Source organism: Alosa sapidissima, chromosome 15, assembly GCF_018492685.1.
Source record: "Alosa sapidissima isolate fAloSap1 chromosome 15, fAloSap1.pri, whole genome shotgun sequence".
Taxonomy (NCBI): Eukaryota; Metazoa; Chordata; class Actinopteri; order Clupeiformes; family Clupeidae; genus Alosa; species Alosa sapidissima.
This window is the reverse complement of record NC_055971.1, coordinates 16,068,886-16,087,988: the sequence shown is the minus strand read 5'-3', so window position 1 is coordinate 16,087,988 and position 19,103 is coordinate 16,068,886. Positions and strand designations below refer to the sequence as shown.

Sequence of the window (19,103 nt, the reverse complement as noted above, 5' to 3'; positions counted from 1 at the left end):
CTCTCTGATCCTCCCCCCTCTCCCTGGGTAAATGATCCCTGTCGGATGGAGCGGGCGACGCTCTGGGGAGCTCCATGATCGCGGACCCTGCGACGGCCTGCTCAATGAGCCTGCTCTGTAGGGGGAAGGTGATAGATGGGGCTTCGCCGAGGCCAAGCGGTACGAGGGTACACTCAAAGTCGCAGAGACAAGCAGGACGAGGAGTGAAGGGGGGGGGGGGGGGGTCTGCTCCCGAGGCATTAGCTCTTTCAGGAGTGGAGCTCACACGTGGCGAAGATGAGGAAGAGACCTCTTCATGCCTAATTCAAATTCAAAACCTAAAGCCGTCACTTTTTTAAACATGATAAGTGTCATAATTCATGGTTTTTGCATAAGGTGAGATAAGCCATGTATAAAACGTTAGGCACTGCAAGCTGATATGTTACGAATGAGGCTCTCTACATGTACGTGTAGGGCAGGCATTGATGAGGTTTGCTGTCATACGCTGGGGAAGCTGCCGGTGTTTTTTTTTTTCTCCTTTCCTTGGCGGAAGTGTGGTGAGCAAAAGGCAATCTATTTCCTCCGCTGATATTTGAATTGGAACTGCCACTCAGACATGTGGAAAAACAGGAGGGCTCCGAGCGAATGAACGAATGCATGTGAGGACGAGGGGCGGAGGAGAGGAGAGGAGAGGGATATTGGGAAGACAAATCTCCCTGTCTCTCCTCATCGTGCTCACACGCTCCTCTCACCCAAAACTGGTCATGACGATGGAAAATCAATTTAGCGCAGCTGGCAATTCCACCCCTCACCACACACCGTCACTGGCAGCTCCTCTGACACACGGCAACTTTCACCAGTCACTCATTTCAGTACACCTGTGCTGGCATCACGTTAATGAATAAGTGTGTGTGTGTGTGTGTGTGTTTGGGTGATGTGTGTGTGGTGTGAGTATGTCTGTCCTTGAGTGTGTGTGTGAAAGTGAGTGAACAAAGGTGTTCAAGTGTGTGTGTGTGTATAAAGTGTGTGCTTGTGTGTGTGAAAGTGAGCGAACAAAGGTGTTGACATTTATGTGAGTTCATGTGTGTGTCCTTGACTGTGAGATGGTGGCAATTTATTCATGCACACTCCTCACCTCGGCGACACCTCATTAATAAATGACTGAGATCGACTAAAAGGGTTTTAGTGTTGCACTGTATGGCTCCCTAATGCACACTAATGTACGCGTCCAGACCTGCTGACCATGCTACACACACACACACACGGGGACATTTCCTAGAACCTGCCCCTTTATATCTCCATTAGCCTGTCATATCTTTTCCCCTGAATAAGCAAACTGGACTTGGTGCTGTCGGAACAGGTACATTCAGGTGTTTCACAGCTTTTCCACCTCAAACCACCTCAAATAAAAAGACCTTACATAATATCATAGGTGCACTTGACTCTAGCTGACAAGAGAACCACATGAATTATGCCCTCTAGCCTGTCAGTGACAGACACAGTAGCCAATCACTTGTCTCAAAGAGACATTCCTTGGAATTTAGAACCATTCGGTTACATCTGCGAGTAAGAAGGACCAGATAGTGTGCCAGGGGCACCTGGAGAAGACAACAGACAACCAGTGCACCTAACCCTACTTTGGGATCAGTGAAGGAAAATCTGGTTATGGATTAGGAAATCTGGATTAGGTTAGGAAGGGGCCTGGTAAAGCCAAAGCCCAGCGCTGGCCCGTAAAGCAGTAGTCAGTGAAGTGAATCTGGTGCTGGTCCTGCTCTGGCCTGCTGACCATGCTTCACACACACACACACAAACACACACACACACACAAACACACACACACACACACACACACACACACACACACACACACACACACCTCTGCACCTGGTCCTGCTCTGGCCCAGCCTGAGCTGCTCTCTGGGGGCTGAGCCGTCCCTCTCAAGTGGAGCCTGTCACTGGCCACGTTTACACGGACAGTTTTTTTGTCATTCCGATTAAACTATTCTGATTGAAAAATAAGTGCAGTCTGTTTACACGGGGTACGATCTATTCCGATCAGGTACTCTCAAGCACTTTAGAACTTTTCCTTGAGAAGATACAGCAGTCAATCCGGATGATCGTATACATGGATGCTCATTGGGAATAGGAGCGGGCTACACCACCTCTTTCATTACGGTTAAAATTCTTATTGGATCAGGAATTTTCATAACAATTGAGGTGTTTATATGAAAATGTTGAATTCCGATTGAGCCATTATTACGTTTCTAATCGGAATAGAAGTGTCCATGTGGAAGAGGTGGAAAAGTTCAGCTTCAGAAAGTAAAAGTCCTACCACATATCTGTGCCAACCCTTTACTTAAACCAGCTGATTCTAATTAGCACAACTCTTCAGCCAGGTAGAGCAGCTAATTGGTGAGATCACCTGTGTTAAGTGCACAGGTAGATCCAGTACATGGTTGGATTTTTACTTTCTGAAGCTGGACTTTTCCACCTCTGGCGGATTCTAACCCTGATCTGGCCTACTATCAGCTGATCTCTGGAGGCTGAGCCAGCCCTCTCTGGGTCTCTCACGCTCGGCTACGTTCACTCAGCCCAGCAGCAGCAGCAGCAGCAGTGCACGGTCCAGATGAGTGAGTGATAATGGCTGCACAGATGGGTGTTTACAGTTTATGCCTCAGATCATAAATGCACAGGGACACAGAGCAGGATTGGCTTAACACAAACACACACAGACACACACACACACACACACACATAAAAAATAAATCAGGCCTTATGCAGTTCATTAGAAAATACATCAGGGAGTTAAATAAAGAAAAAAATAACAAGTGGTCCGCTGGTGTTGTTATGAGAGCAAGCCTGACAAGAGAGAAGGTTAACCATTATTTTACTTCACACACACTAATACACACATGCACACACACTCTAATATATACAGGCACACTCACACACACACACACACAAAGAGAGATATTCAAGGACGCACTCAGTGAAGCATTGTGGGGCTTTTGAAATGTCATTCACAGACGTTGGCAATGGAGACATTCAGACATTCAGTTCTATCAGGACATAAAAGAACACACATGAAGTGCTACTTCCCCACAACTTGTGTAACTCCCGCTCCTGCTAACCTAACTGTTATTAAAACAACTGTGTACAAATAAAAATGCTAACACCACCTTAAAATGGCAATCAATTCTTATTACATTAAGAGCATAACAAGAGCAACATCTATTAAGCACCAAATGATTTTAACATTTATTCCCCCCCCCCAAAAAAAAACCTTAAAATGGAAACTACTTTGCTGCTTACATCAAAATCATAGGTCCGCTATAGCTGCCATCACATAGGCGCTATAGGCTAGTCCGGCTCTATTATTTTGCTCTATGTACCTGTGTCTCTCATCCATTTAGCTGGCTCGAGTCAGTCTTCCTGGCTCAGAGACTTGAGTGAGAGTTTATCTGGGCAGGGACATGGACCGGGGAGGCTGCAAAGACACAGTCTGTCTTCTTTCAGTGAGCTTAGCATCACATGCTTAAAAAAGGAGCTCTACTATTCACATGCATGTGGCTCTATAGGTGTAGCGATATGAGATGCCCTTGATAGATAGAAAGCAAGGATATGAAAGGTGCAGGCATATCTACTTCCATCGCACAATATTTGAAATATATGGGAACTATGGATAAGCTTATTGTTGATGAAATCCCATTTACCCCTTCGGAACCATGAGAGAGACGACAGACTTAATTATATGAATTAGATGTGGAGGTTAACGTGATTAAGACTAAAATCCATGCAAGTCTCTCGAGGAGCATATATACAGAGCTAACATGATGACATAACATACCAGACAAGGTGAAAGCAGAGAACAATATCAAACATTCTAATCTGTAGTTAACCTTGAATTTTACAGCACATTAAGTTTGGGGTAGTTAAAAGGTAAAAGTGAGATATAAGATGTACCAGGCAACTGGTGCAGGCAAGATAAAACTAAAAGATGTAAAATGTTTTAAGTAATGTTTTGATTAATATACAGTATGCTTCAGTTATTAACTAGAAATGTGTTGCAAAATACAGAAAATGTTGCAGTAAAAAGATGGTAATTAACAGTAACATAGTAATATAGTATATCTAATTAGTCACTGATATCCTTCCCTGCTTCCTATGTCAACTAGTCTTCATTACATTTATCGCAAGATCTAAAAGGTGTAGCTAATTATGCAACGACTGTTAGCTGCATTAGCACATTTGTGCTCTTATAGGTGCAGCAGCTGGGCAGGGCCGGTACACGAGGGCCCGGGTCCCCTGAAGGCTCCGTCAGTTATCTGAGCAGAGGAGTGGAGTGATGGCCGAATGCCGCAGCCCGCCGCAAACCCCCCCCCCCCCCCCCCCCGCCCCCCCGCCCCCCCGCCACTGAACCCCCAAGATTACAGCCGTCACAACCGGCTGAAGGAGAAGACGGCCGAGAGAGCGCTGATGATTCCCCCGGGGAGAATGGACATTTCATGAGCTCCCTGGCTCTGGAGCCGCTACCACGGCTGCTGCCGAGCCGTGCTGATTGGCACCCAGCGCAACACGAAAAGGCGAAATCCCCACGGATGGCTCTCACTCTCTTTGTTATGCTGAATCATGCACACGTCCTTGACCGTGTTGGGACTTTTGCTCTCCCCATGTGCTCCGCAGCATGTCCAAGCGGAGAGTGGGAATGCTACACCTTTTTTTCCCCCATTTCTGCTCTTTTTCTTCCTGAGGTAACACTAATTTCTACTATTCAAGACTCCTAAACATCCTAGGACTTTGCATTCATTTTTTCACTTAACTGCATTCTGGGCTTATCAATAATAAAATGCCACATTCTCATAAATATTCTAAAAATAAAGTGAGATTTTTTTCCCCCCTCTTGCTCCTGCTTGACACATTAAAATTTTATACCGACCAAAACGCCCCTGACCGTAAAAAGCAATATGTAGCAGAAACGCAGAAGCTTCGCCAAGACACACACACACACACACACTCTCGCAGAGCGCAGCAGAACCTTATTCCATGCAGCTACCTGTCAGGGGGATTGAATCACAAAAGCCAAGTACAAATGATTCAGCCTTTTCCGAAACAAGCTAATTTAAAGTTCTATCAACCTTCAGTTCCAATTCAGATGATCCCAAAATGCACACAAAGCTACTACAAAATTAAGTGACCAAATTGTTTCTAAACTATATAGGACTTTTTTCCCTCTGTAAAATCACTTTGCATTTGTGATGCACTGCAGCCCCCAGAACACAAGAATTTACCACATAAAAAAGCCATATACATTTTTATCTGAACCATGGTAGCTAAAAGCCATACTGTCATTTAACGTTACGGCAAACACAAAAGAACAAAAAGTACTAGAGCAGTTTCACCCACACAGTCCTCCACTCACCTGGGAGAAATGTCACAACCTTGCTGCATGAAGGCCCCCAGGGAGAACCACAGGCTGTTGAAGATACCAAACTCGTTGGGCGGCTGGTCAGTGGGCCCTCCTTCGACGCCCTCCTCAGGCTCTTCCGTGTGCCACTCGTACGGGCTGAAGCGGCTCACCAGGAACAGGACCACGCTCACGCCGATGTAGGCGAACACGATACACATCCAGATCTCATAGGCCAGCGGATCCAGGAAGGAGAAGACACCGGGCTTGGACTTTTGGGGCTTCTTGATCATGATGGAGATGCCCAAGCTCATGAAGGGCTTGGAGAAGTCGATCACCTCCTCACGCACGAGGGTAATGGTCAGAGGGGCCACTGCGATCTCGGCTCTCTGATCGGGAGAAGGAACAGGAGGGTGTTTAGATCCAAAGGTCCAGTACTGTGATTTCTGTGTGTGAGCAGCTTTTAATTGAAGATGGAACACACACAGACACACACACACACAAATTGATTTAATGTTACTGCGATACTCACCAGATACAAAACAGCATGCAAATAGCTGCTTATCTTTATGATTATGTAGTTTATTTTGTGATATTTCTTTGATTTTTGCATATGTCAGTTTAAGGATGTTTTTGACCAATTTATGCTGCACTAAACGTTAATTTTCAGATTTATCTCACTTTTATTTCATGACTGTAAAATAAATCCTGTGAATAAAACAGTCTTGTTAAGCAAATCATTAATTAGCACCTATCAAAGATTAATCATGATTGGTCAGGCCTACCTATATTTTCTTTGGAGAAGACATTTTTTGGAGAACGATTCTAAATTGACAGTGAAAATAAGATAGAGTAAAAAAAAAAATAGAATAATTTTGTTTAGACATTTAAAACATGTCTCCCACGTTGTGGCAGGAAATGGAAAGCATGTGAATGTAAGCGATTCAAAGTCACGGGAGCCAACCCGCTTGAATATGAATCACTTTGGAGGCGCCGGAGATCAACAATAAAAAGTGAGAGAGAGGAGGGTGAGAGAAATGATCCCTTGCTTCCCAGAACCGCCTGGAACATGACTTTGCATGATAAGAAATATCAAAGATCCAACATTCACCAGGAAGGTTAATTCACTCATTCAGAACCAGCAACTGTGACAGTCCCCATAAAGGCACAATGTCCCCCTCTCTGAACTGGGATAATCCCTGTTTCCTGCCAATGTCGACTTCGGTAGGCTATATTTTATCTCTGGAACATTGGCATGACATATTGTCATGACGAATTCCATGGGCCATTAAGGCATTTTCTTATTTGAAAGGACAGAAACAAAACATACATTCTGAATGCCTATAGAAGCTGAAGCATCACACATATGGCTGTAATTTTGTCACAGTACTTCTCAATGACAGTGGACAAATGTCCCCCAACTAGGACTCTCTCCCGGGATAACCTTGCCTACAAATGGAATCAAACAACTTAACTGAGACTCTTCTGAGGAAAGCCAATGGAGATTGGAGAGGAGATTGATCAGTAAATATCATCACTGAAAGTGTGTCTGCAGACGTTCCTGTAAGATGTCCATCCTGTGACATGCTAAATTTCCGGTGCGACTGGACACACCTCTATCTATTTGAAGGTGCAATTTATTTGGGTTGCAATTCAAACCTCTTAGATGGATAGGATCGGAGAGAGACACTTTACTAGGTTAGGATAGCAATGCACATTCTGCACAACATGCGCAATCACTTTTGTTTCACCCACAGAAAGAAATGAAATGAAACAGACAATCACCTATAATCTCAGCTTTACAGACTTGTGAGGTGTCTTGAAATAAAAAGCTGTAGATCTCTGAAAGGTTTTTACAGCCTTGTGAAACTGGATTATTGGTCTGAGCATTCTTATGGTTAATAACGCTGAGCAGAGCCAAAGCCTTTTCTGTTCCTCTTTTAAAAGCTGAGGGACACAAGCCTAGCCTACACATCTACCATCTGCCACGCTGTCATTGTAAATGTCGGAGTGGTCCACTAAGCTTTATGCAAACATTTGTCATTTTCTTATGCCTGTCCCTGTCCTTGTCCTATACTATGAAATAATCACCTCTTCAAACATCTCCTTTTGTTTTTTATCATGTTGGCTCAAGTGATCCAAGTCTGTGTGTAAACTTCAGCCTACTAAAAATTGTGAGGAACTTTTCTTTCCTGTGCTAAAAATGCCTATGCCGAAAAGGTTGGACCCTAGTGCGCTAACCTGAATAGTGTGGACATTCCAACTTTGACATTTATGGAATTCTAACCTTGAAATGTTCTATTGGACAGTTCCCTGGCTCCTTACCCCGTAGACCAGCTCCCCGACCATTCCGTTCCAGATCTTCGTCTCCGGGTCCCGGGCCCCGTACTTCCCGTCGGGCACGATGGAGATCTTGTACTTGAAGTTGATGTGCTTGGCGATCTCGGAGGCCAGGTCCACGCAGTAGCCCTCGAAACGGTCGTTGCCCTCATACAGCTCCCAGTTCTTCTTCAGCATCACGTAGGGCCCCTCCTGCATTACCGGGGGAAGGGGAGGCACACAGAGAGAGAGAGAGAGAGAGAGAGAGAGAGAGAGAGAGAGACGGTGGGGAGGAACAGTCAAACCGACCACCGAAGACCGAAAAAGCACAGGTCAAACACACACCTGAGAAGCAGCTAAAGCACTGAGACAAAACCTGAACAGCCTCAAAAATGAGTGTGAACTCCAAAATCAAAGAGACACACGAGAGTGCAATTACAGCATCCTCTCCAAAAGGCATCCATTATTGATTTTTCATGTTCCCGCTTGTTAGCACCCCTGCTAATAAGCTAAGTTTCGAAGTAATTGGAGAACTTTTGCTTTTTTTTTTTTTAGGATTGTCATTGCTGTAAACCCCCACCAGCAGTACTTCCCAACCGCACATGGATCAGTGCTCCACGCATCACTGCAACAAGAGCATTAAGCTTTAATGCTCTTGTTTCCAACCAGCCAAATACCCCGTAAATGCATCTTAACGCGGGGACGCAAGCGATAGTGAGCTGCGTCGGCACTTTGGCAGTGATTGGCGGTTGGAATTGACTGCTCTTAAATTCAAATCAAATGGAGCCTTGGGTATTACACTACCTGCAGTTGAAAGTTTTCCAAGTCCAATTAAATAGGCTTAACACAGAGACAAGATAAAGTAGAGGGCTTGAAATACACTGAGTGCTTCAATATAACAGACAGGCCAAAGTCTTGACTCACAGTTTTGTAGGGGGAGAAAGTTGGTTTCAAACCATGGTTTCACAGATATGTTTTACAAAAGGCAAAAACACATTCACATTGTAGTAAATTTAACCTCTGTGTATATATATTTTAAACAGAAACAGAAGTGACTGCAGCAAATATGAAAAGCCAGACAAAATCCAATGTCAAATGCAATATGAGTATCCAAGGAGGTCCGTGTAACGCTTTGCAGTGCTTTGTTCTATTTGTTCCATCCATCTGGTCCAAATAAAAAATGTGTTCGATAATCCAATTTTCAATTTGTTTTAACTGGTCAGCAAATAGATAATTGCTGCTATTTTCTAAATGTGTCATTAGTCACGCAAGATAAAGAAAACAGAAACTGGATTGGAAACAAAAGTAAAATTCAGTTAATATTGGATTTTGGCCCCTTTTTTTTACTGTTTTTGTTGGGCTGAACCACGCGTAGGGGTGGGTGACCTGATAGATATTGGCGCGCGATGTTGGTGATCACATTTTATCAGCGGATGTAGAGCATAGACTGTAAAAAATAGATGTAGAGATGGAGGGCTATCAAACAAAGTTCCGCTTGCATCAAGGTGCCAAGCGATTGATAATGTCAGCTCGAGATCAGAACTTCAGATGCAGAGGGAGACATTGCTGCGTCCTGACACTTATGAGTAGGCCTACGTGAGCCCCAGTAGCCTACAGGCCAATGTAGGCTATTTGCTGTTGAAATTAATAAATGGATAAACGGATAAATTAGGCTCACCGTTGTGTCTTCGTTTAGCCTAATGAAACCTAGTCTAGCGTAAAGCGTTAAATAAGCAAAAATACCATGTCAAACAGTGCTCGGGGTAGCCTGTATAGTCCGGTATAGCCAAGACTGACGTCGATGGCAAAGCATTCTGCTTTGGGGAATTATTTGCTATGGCCATGGTATTCAAATATAGGCTACTGTAGATATGTTCAACATAGGCTTATGTTTAACGTGCCTTCTCCCAAAAAGTTTGTCATTCATCTCTAAAGTAATGAGTCAAAATCACAAACAACTTCAGGCGGCGCTCCCTTCCACCATCTAGCCTGGCCCAGCTAGATGCTGTTCTCCCCCCGGCCTGGCCCAGCTAGATGGTGTTCTCCCCCCGGTGTTCGTGGTTCAGTCCAACCACAAGGGCAAAAAAGGAAAATTAGAAAATTGACGCATCATTTCAATTTTTAACTTCTGAACAGAAAACCGTAACTGTGCTCAATTGAAAATCAAAATAAGCAACAATAACCCATTTACTGTGCCGTCCTAAACGGATTTTTAAGCCTATTTTTATATTTTTTCATGTGAATTCTGCAAATAGAACATAGCACTGCAAAGCGTTACACGGACCCAAGGACACTGGTGAATACCGCATTACATTCAAATCTGTTTCATGCAAGAATCTCTGTGGTGTAAAAATGTGAACAGAAAGTATTTTCTTTCAAAAGTCACATTTACAAAAGTTAAATCATACTGTACAAAAAAAGAATATTGCAATGAACAACATTTATTTCTCACAACAACAGGCACATCTATTTACATATTAAAATGTATTTGACATCAACATTTTTTCCAGACCTAAGAACACAACATATTTTTAGATTTGTTCAAAAGTTTAAAACTCCTATGGAGTAGATAAATATATGCACCACCTTGGTTAACATGAATCTAAATGGTGACTTGTTATTGTCAGATATTGTTAAATACTTAAAAATCCATTGCTTGTTTTCCAGCAGCCTATGAGAAACAATAGCAATTACAGCATTTATGACATTTGATATTTATGACATATATAACAGATGTACTAACACAGTAATCACATATGTCTGGGGATTCATTCAACCAGTAGTGCATTTACTTAAGAGTACTTGTGATTGCGCGTCCTTACATTCCCTTTTTGTTGACTCCTAAACACATAAATTCATTAACTTGCTCAGAGAAATGAAGGCATGTTTTACCACTACACTAAATGCCAGGAGAGACACTATGTTGACTCTGCAATACCAGGGGAACTCTGCGCATGTGTTTTTTAAAACCACAGCTCTCTAAATCAGACTTGTGTGGAGGGAGCTTTGTTTTCCGATGTGGCCCGGCGCTTGCCAACTCTGAATGTGAAACACAAACACTAGTGACTGGAGAGAGAGAGAGGTAGAGAGAGAGAAGGAAGAAGGAGAGAGAGGTAGAGAGAGAGAAGGAAGAGGGAGAGACAGAGAGAAAGTGCAGGTGGCTCACATCAATAAGACATAAAAGGCAAAGAAGAAATGAAGATGAGAGGGTGGAAAAGGCAGCCATCTTATGAGCAGGAGGCATAAACATGGGTCACTCCGCAATAAAGGAACTCTCTCCCCAGTGACAGCAATGGGCAATGTAAAGCCATGTAACAGCTCCCAGCTGTCTGCATAGACATGACTCATATGCTCAAATACTGAATAGGGATGGTGGGCTCAGCAACAGCTGGACTGACTACTTTCAAGAGGGGACAGGGTAGGTTCACTCTGTACTTTTACCTGCCAATGTGATTGACATGTTTTTCACTGATAAAGAGAATCAGAGTCACCAGAACTATCACCTTTTGTTAAAAGGCAATGCTGCAAATCAACGAGATTGATGTCACATCCTATTTTATGACACGTTTGGTTAATGGTGCTCAATTGTGATTCATTCAGATTCATTTTCAGACATTTTTTACTTTTTTACTATTCACTCCATTTATGACAAACACTCCATCAGCTGTATTAATTTCATCAATACTCTTGCATATTACAGCAAGATCTGATGTATATTTTATATTCACCTGTTAATGAAAGTTGTAATTCCAGCCCCCGCCCCCCCCAGCCCTATGGAGAGACCCTGTCTCTGTGGAGGAGGTGGAGGAGGACATGGTGATTATACCAGTGTGTGTGCTGCCACGCTCTCTGGCCATCTTTGCTGTGGGGAGTAATGAGGGGAATCGTCTCAACTAGCCGGGTTGGCAGATTCCGTACGAGGGGGCCCTTATATCTGTGTCGTGGCGCGGAATAAACACACAGCCGTGTGTCCTTGGGGCCGCTCCTCCTAACAGCGCTCACATGGAGCTAACACGCGCCGGTGACGCGGCCCACAGCCACGGCCACATCTACAGCCGTGCCGGCTAATTACTGCAATCAGCCATTACGGCTCAAACAGCCTCGCTGCCGGAGCCGTGTGCACACGAGCGGCTGCACTCATTACCGTCGGACAAGAGCCCTCGGCCTTAGCATTGGCCTCATCGAGATATATCAATACGCTCCACGCATACATTTTGGTTGTGTGTGTGTGTGTGTGTTTCAGAGGGCATGAAGTGCTGTGTGTGTGTGTGGGGGTGGGATATGTGTGTGTGTGCGTGTGTGTGCGCGTGTGTGTGTGTGTGTGTGTGTGTGTGTGTGTGTGTGTGTGTGTGTGTGTGTGTGTGTGTGTGTGTTTGTGTGTGTGTGTGTGATTTATGCTTCAGGGCTTCCTAAGTCCTCTAATAGTGGTGGTGGATGATTGGTCATGAGAGATCTATCTAATCGGGCGTCTGTGTCTGTCAGGGCCGGGCCATCTAAAACATGTCCGATGCAGCTGTGAGTCTGTGAGTCTGTGTCCTGTAAGATATCGCTGCCCAGCCAGAGAGTGAATAACAGTTCTGCTTGGCTGATTGTAAATTCAGCTTTCAGCCAAGGCTTTTCCTCTCCTCTCATACTTTGAGGCATGAACCAGTGAAAAGGAGAGAGAGAGAGAGAGAGAGAGAGAGAGAGAGAGAGAGAGAGAGAGAGAGAGAGGGAGAGGGAGAGGGAGGAAGTTAGACAGACACAGAAGGAGAGAGAGTTACCGAGAGGAAGAGAGGTAGAGAAAGCAGATAACATATTTGTAATCCTGTACTAGCCTCATTACATCAAGTCATCACAGAAAAGTTACACTTTTTTGCTAGCGCTTGAGGCTGACTGCTGGTGATGCACATGCCTGGCTCTGGATTGGCCCAGGTCTGGCCCAGTTACATGAAGGACACACCTTTCCCCTCTCAATGAAATGGCCAATCCCCAGTGTCCCGGCTAGAGGAGCATTTGATTCTTTGGCATGGTGAATGAACTACTTCTTAGAACGAAGCCAATGCAATGCTAAAGACTATGAGTATAAGGTCTTGTATCACGATAATGCTAACTTTCTTTATCTTTAGACTTTCTCTTATGGTTCCACTGGTGCAGAATATTGCAATGATACATTCAAGACTTAATTCAAAACACATAAAATGGTCAATGAAATAATCTTAGTTATATCAAGAGAAACACTGAGATACTAAATGACAGGTTAGACCATTGATTCATGACAAATTATTTATGTCATATATTATTTGGAAGGAGGCCATAAACCATCTACTTTAGTGGTTTCTCTTTTTGACATCCACAGTGATGAAACATTTGTCTACAGTAGAAGATAAAAAGGGCAACAAACACACACACACACACACACACACACACACACACACACACACACACACACACACACACACACACACACACACACACACACAGCTAACTCTCCCTCTCGCACACACACATACAAACAAACACATGTTCATACACTCACACACACACACACATACAGTAAACACACACACACTACACAAACATACACAGCTAACTCTCCCTCTCGCACACACACATACACACAAACAAATGCTCATACACTCACACACACACACACTACACAAACATACACGGCTAACTCTCCCTCTCGCACACACACATACAAACAAACAAATGCTCATACACTCACACACACACACACACACACACACACACACACACACACATACACACACACAGAATCACACACACACACACACACACACACACACACACACACACACAGAAAACACACACAGAAAACAAAACAAAACAAAGAAAACAGCAGTGCAACATCTCAGTCCTTAGGGGAATATGTCCCCCATTGCGCGAGTCGGACATGAAAAGGGAAAAGTCCCTAAAGAGTCTTTAGGAGTTTTTGAGCTCCCAGCTCTGCCTTGTGTCTGTCTGTCTGTCTGTGTGTCGTTCTCTCGTCGTGCCTCAGTGTCTTAACAAGGGTTTCTTCACCAGCGGTTGGAGAGAGGAGGAGGTGGCGGACGTATAATTCTCCATGGCCTTTTTTAAATACACAGTTCATTAAGAGAGAAAGAGAGGGAGGGGGCACAGTCTTCAATTCAACATGACAGAGAGGACAGGAACACTTTCATCTTGTGGAACATAAACAAAAACAACAACAACAACAACAACAGCAACATCATAAAAGAACAACATTTGTAAAACACTTTCATTCAGTGCACTTCTGATGAAAGAAAACAAAACAAAATAATTCTTATTTCTTTAAAATATACCCCCTAGACATAACAGAGAATCTGCAATAGAGTTTATGGCGCAAAACAACAACATAAGACCAAGATTTCCATTACGCTTGATAATATAGCTCATGAAAGGGCCAATGTATACGTGTCTGCGTGGGTATCTTTTTTAGATTGCATCGCCGCCATTACACTTGTGGCTCAGCTGATTGATTTCCCTTGCCTCTCCTCTCAGGGATCAATACACTCCTCCATCTCTCTCCTTCTCCACCCCCCCCCCCCCCCTCCCCCCTCGACATCCCCTCCGCCCCCTCTGCCTGTGTTCTGGAACACTGCCTCTGCTCATCTCCTCGACCGCGCTAAGGACGCAGGCTTCTCGAGCGGGGCCTGTCTGTGTCTGTGTCTGTACAAGCGCTACACACAGAACCCGCTGAGAAGAACATGGCGCTGAGAAACACCTGATTAGAGCACATCGGCGAATACAGAATGAGAGAGAGAGAGAGCTAGGGAGTTTTGGAGAGAGATATAGAGGGAGAGAGAGAGAGAGAGAGAGAGGAACCTTAGGATACGTTACCATGATGGTGGTGACGATGACAGTGCGGTTCTCAATGCCGGAGCTATCGTTGGACGAGAGCTGCTCATTCTGGACCAGCACCAGCTTGTCATTGTCGTTCCAGTAGCCAATCTGTTAGTGTGGAGTACAGACGTACACATTGTAAGAGGCTCCAATATCATTATGTGTGGATGGTGGATACGGTATGGTATGCGTGTGTTATTATGCTAAAGGCTAGTGTATGAATCTACATGCTGTTCATTTCTTTCTCATATATTTGATATCTACATGCTGTTCATTTCTTTCTCATATATTTGAATGTGTTGTGTGGGACGTGTGTGCGTTGTGTGGGACATTATCTACTGTATAAACAAACAATGTATTGTGCACATTTAATGTTTAGCACTTCCATCCATGTGTAAAGTTGACTTTTTGTTATTATATTTTGCCACACAGGGCAACATTTACCTTGCGTGGACCGTTGCTCTTCAGCTCAAACACATCCATGGTGTAGTTGACTCTGCGGCCGTAGTGGTCAAACTGAATGTTGCCCGTCAGGCCTTGGATGCGCACCTGAATGAACAGAACAATGAAGACACCACTGATGAGAAGACAATATTGTCATGAATGCTAAAATATTAATACCGTTAAATATTTATTGCATTACATTTAGCAGACACTTTTGTCCAAAGTGACTTACATATGTCAACTATATTACAAGGGATTACATTGTCTCCGGAGCAACTTGAGGTTAAGTGCCTTACTCAAGGGCACAACTTTGGAAGCCAGGAATTGAACCGACAACTTTCAGGCTACTGTATGCTAGCCCAGCTCCTTAACTACTATGTTACCACCGCCCTGCATAAACTGATTACCATAAGCCAAGACAGTGCATTTGAGGACGATAATTGTAAACAGCTAAAGCATACACTTTCAATGTAATTGACATGGTGATATATTGTTGAAATTATAATTCATTATCTGTAGTGACATGAGTCTATGTTGGAACTGAAAGATAGAGCCCAACTCTAGAACCTAACTCTTTCACCTGTTTCAGGGTGCGCTCCATATCAATGCCCTGGTTCCAAGGGGCGGCTGGATTTGCCAGACAGTCCCCGGCATTCCCTCGTCGAGAGATGTCTATTTTCTGCCGGCGGAGGTTCCGGAATGCCTCTGCCATCACCAGTACTCCATCATATGTCAGAGAGGATGTGTACTGCAGAGGAGGACCAGGGAAATGATAATTCCTATTGAGTCATGGTATTCTTGTGACTGACATCAATTCTGCAAATCACCATTGATTTACTGAAAAAAAAAGCTAAAAGCAAAATGCTTAAAAATGCTTATATGCTTATAGAGATAGATAGTGGATGGATGGATGGATGGATAGATAGATAGATAGATAGATAGATAGATAGATAGATAGATAATGAGTAATAATCAATAATCTGGGCGGTGGGGGGGGGGGGGGGGGGGGGGGTTATAAATTTCCCAGAAAAAAAATATTGCTACAATATTGTACATTCCAAGCCATTAATACAACAGGGATCCAATTGATATCCTTGTGGCTTCTGTAATAGGACATCATCTTCCAGTGCTCACGGTAATGATTCTCCATCATCAGTGGTTAGTATGTGTAAATGTCAGGGCACTGCAGTGGTACAGGGTGGTGGAGGCCCCAAACCCACTCAGAGGCCCTGCTTTCCGCTTAATGAATATATAATATGCAGCAGCCTGTGTTTACAGCTAATTTATGCAGCGGGCAACAGAATCTGACTCCAGATCAATACCAACTGTTAAAGACCTCTGTGTTATTGATGCAGCTAAACAAAGGGGAGGGAAGAGAGTACAGGAGAGGGAAGGAGTGTGTGTGTGTGACTGTGTGTGTGTATGTGTGTGTGTGTTGTATGTGTGACTGTTTATGTGTGGCTGTGTGTGTGCATACACATGTGTGGGAAACCGGGTGGATAGAGAGAGAAAGAACGAGCGAGAGAGAGATAATGAGAGAGAGAAAAAGAGAAGACAAATGCATGGTGTGCAGAAGAAGAAGCGTGTGAGGAATGGGGGAGAGAATGCGTAAAAGAGATAATGAAGGGCACTTAGAGCAACGAGGAAGAAAAAGGAGGAGGGGGTGTCAGACTGTTACTGAGGCAGAGACAAAATCAAATGGGGGAGAGAAGAATGAAACTGAGAAAAAGAAAGAGAGTGAGAGACAGAAAGAAAGAGAGAGAGAGAGAAAGCGGGAGAGAGATGAGAATTATTGTGGGGGTAAATACCCCTCTCAGAGATGGCAGGGCTGGAAGCAGCGGGTGAGACGCGTGTGACAGCACTGAGCAGATTAGAATGGACTCAAATGACAGGAAAAACACTGGGTCTGCTCTCCCGCAGCTAACACACACACACTAAACACACACACGCACACACACACACACACACGCACACACGCACACACGTACACACGCACACAAAGACACAGACACACACACACAAACACACACACACACACACTGACAAAAAGGATGGGGCCTATATTTATATATTTTTAGACTTCTTTGAGCAATCCAAGGAAATTGTTCTATTTTATTGTCTTTTTTATTTGTATTTTCGTGGGATAGACTTGAAATTATGTTTTGAGACCTTCACTTTGACATCAAAGTGTATCATCTCAAAGGATTGTTTTTTTTTGTAATTTGTTGAAATAAACTGCAATTAAGCTGTGAGCGGAAAACACTGTTGATTAAGCCCTCGGTCCTCGAGACGGAAGCGTTAAGTCGCTGGCCTTGTTCCTGCAGTGGCTTCCGGCTCTGCGCTTCATGGCTGTCTGCTGGTCCTTCTCATCGGTCATACTCTGACTGGCTAAAGCGTGGCTGTTGCGTCGGCTCGTCACACCCTGATTGGGTAAGGTGATGCCGCTACCTCCGCCTGTCACACTTGGATTGGCTAAAGCCACCATGACGGTTGGACTGAAACCAGCTCGCCTCAAGAGGATTCCGCCGTGACAACCCCCCTCCCTCCCTCCCGAGGTAACCAGCCATTGGCTCTCAACACGACTCTCAAAAGTATCTGTGATTGGATACATAACAGGATTCTCCAAGGTCCTCCATCGCCTAGATACAGCTCTGTAATTGGCTAACACAACCTCAATCTTTGGGCTCACCACTCAAACCACCACACCCCAGAAAATGTCGTCCTTTAGACTCACGGGCAACCGTTGACAACCCCCCTGACGCTTCACCTCTTAAGACCTCCTCCACTAAACTGCAAAGAACAGCAACTGCCAAGTAAAGTCTGGTCAACTCATGAAGATTACCTGACATCAGGGAGGACCAGAGTGCCCAGAGGCTCTGGGGGCCGGGCGGGGTGGGGTGGGGGGATTACCTTTGGTGGGCTGTCTGATCCCGGGTACTCCCTCTGGTCCAGCTTGTTCCAGCGCTGCATGAGCTTAATGACCATGGGCTTGCTGAAGTCCACCAGCTGGAAGCCCGTCACGTTGGCCCCACCATGCATGAAGCGCTCCAGGGAGATATCCTTGAAGCCCTGGGGGTAAGGAAGGAAGTCAGAGAGGATATGAGATGAGAGAGTGAGAAAGTAAGTGAGTGTGTGTGTGTGTGTGTGTGTGTGTTTGTGTGTGTGTGTGTGGTGTGTGTGTGAGAGAGATTGTATATGTCTGCAATGATCAATTCCAATTACTCTATTGTTGATTATTTTCTCCAAAAAAAGGAAAATCTTCTGTCTTCTTTCCATCCTATAACTAAGATCAGATAAGACTGAGTCTGGTTTTATATTTCCCCTACAAAACAAAACAGGTCTGAATGAGTGGTTTCTGCTCTTTTAGAACCTCTGGTATGAAATGACACAACCATAGCCTCCAACTCCACAATAAGTGGTGATTTTGATTTGGGTGAAGTTGAACTTTGAACCCTCGGATCCATATTGAGACACCCTCCAATTTTAGGGATTGCAGGGGACAGAGAGTCTCTTTTCTCTTTGATTAAAATTGCAGGGCCAATCTAGGTGGTGAGCTTGATCAATAAAACAGGTTCCAGCACTGAAAATGTAATGCACAGATGAGAGTGGACAAGGAACAGCACAAAACAGGAAGTGGCCACCCCCCCCCCCCCCCCCAAATGTCTGGCGAGAGTGACAGTCTGAGACTAATCTACAGGAGAGCCTCTGGAATGTTCCTGAATCAGACACGAGCCCTCCTGACAGATTGAGAGAAACCATTTTCTCTCTTCTCATCCCTAACATGGTGCCCTTATTATTACCCTCTCCCTCTTCTCAAGCAATCCCACTTTCTCCTCAAAGCTGTCTCTCTCGCGTCCCACTCTCTCCCTCTATCTCTCTCTCTGCCTGTACTGCAGCTTCTCTCTCTCCCTCTGTCTATCCCCACCTCTCTCTCTATCCCTCCCTCTCTCTCTTTTGCTCTGTCTCTCCCTCTCTCTCTCCCTCCCTCCCTCCCTCCCTCTCCCTCTCCCTGTCTCTCTCTCCCTCTGTCTATCCCCACCTCTCTCTCTATCCCTCCCTCCCTCTCTCTCTCTCTCTCTCTCCCTCTCTCTCTCTATCCCTCCCTCTCTCT

The 19,103-nt window shown here is 44.6% G+C and overlaps 1 protein-coding gene across 6 annotated transcripts in view; it reads right to left on the bottom strand.

The window, feature by feature from the left end:
* Window positions 1-19,103, bottom strand: part of LOC121683508 (glutamate receptor 4) — an 82,531-nt gene that overhangs the window by 20,408 nt on the left and 43,020 nt on the right. For 5 of the 6 annotated variants that reach the window (XM_042063137.1, XM_042063135.1, XM_042063136.1 and 2 more), the window contains exons 6-11: window positions 17,903-18,061; window positions 15,573-15,740; window positions 14,993-15,097; window positions 14,546-14,656; window positions 7,709-7,915; window positions 5,399-5,772 (exon numbers count right to left, since the gene is read on the bottom strand). In XM_042063137.1, the coding sequence (XP_041919071.1) occupies window positions 5,399-5,772; window positions 7,709-7,915; window positions 14,546-14,656; window positions 14,993-15,097; window positions 15,573-15,740; window positions 17,903-18,061 (1,124 nt within the window). Of the gene's footprint in view, window positions 1-5,398; window positions 5,773-7,708; window positions 7,916-13,493; window positions 13,775-14,545; window positions 14,657-14,992; window positions 15,098-15,572; window positions 15,741-17,902; window positions 18,062-19,103 lie in introns of those variants that run through there. The other variant, XM_042063138.1, reaches the window with a different exon arrangement.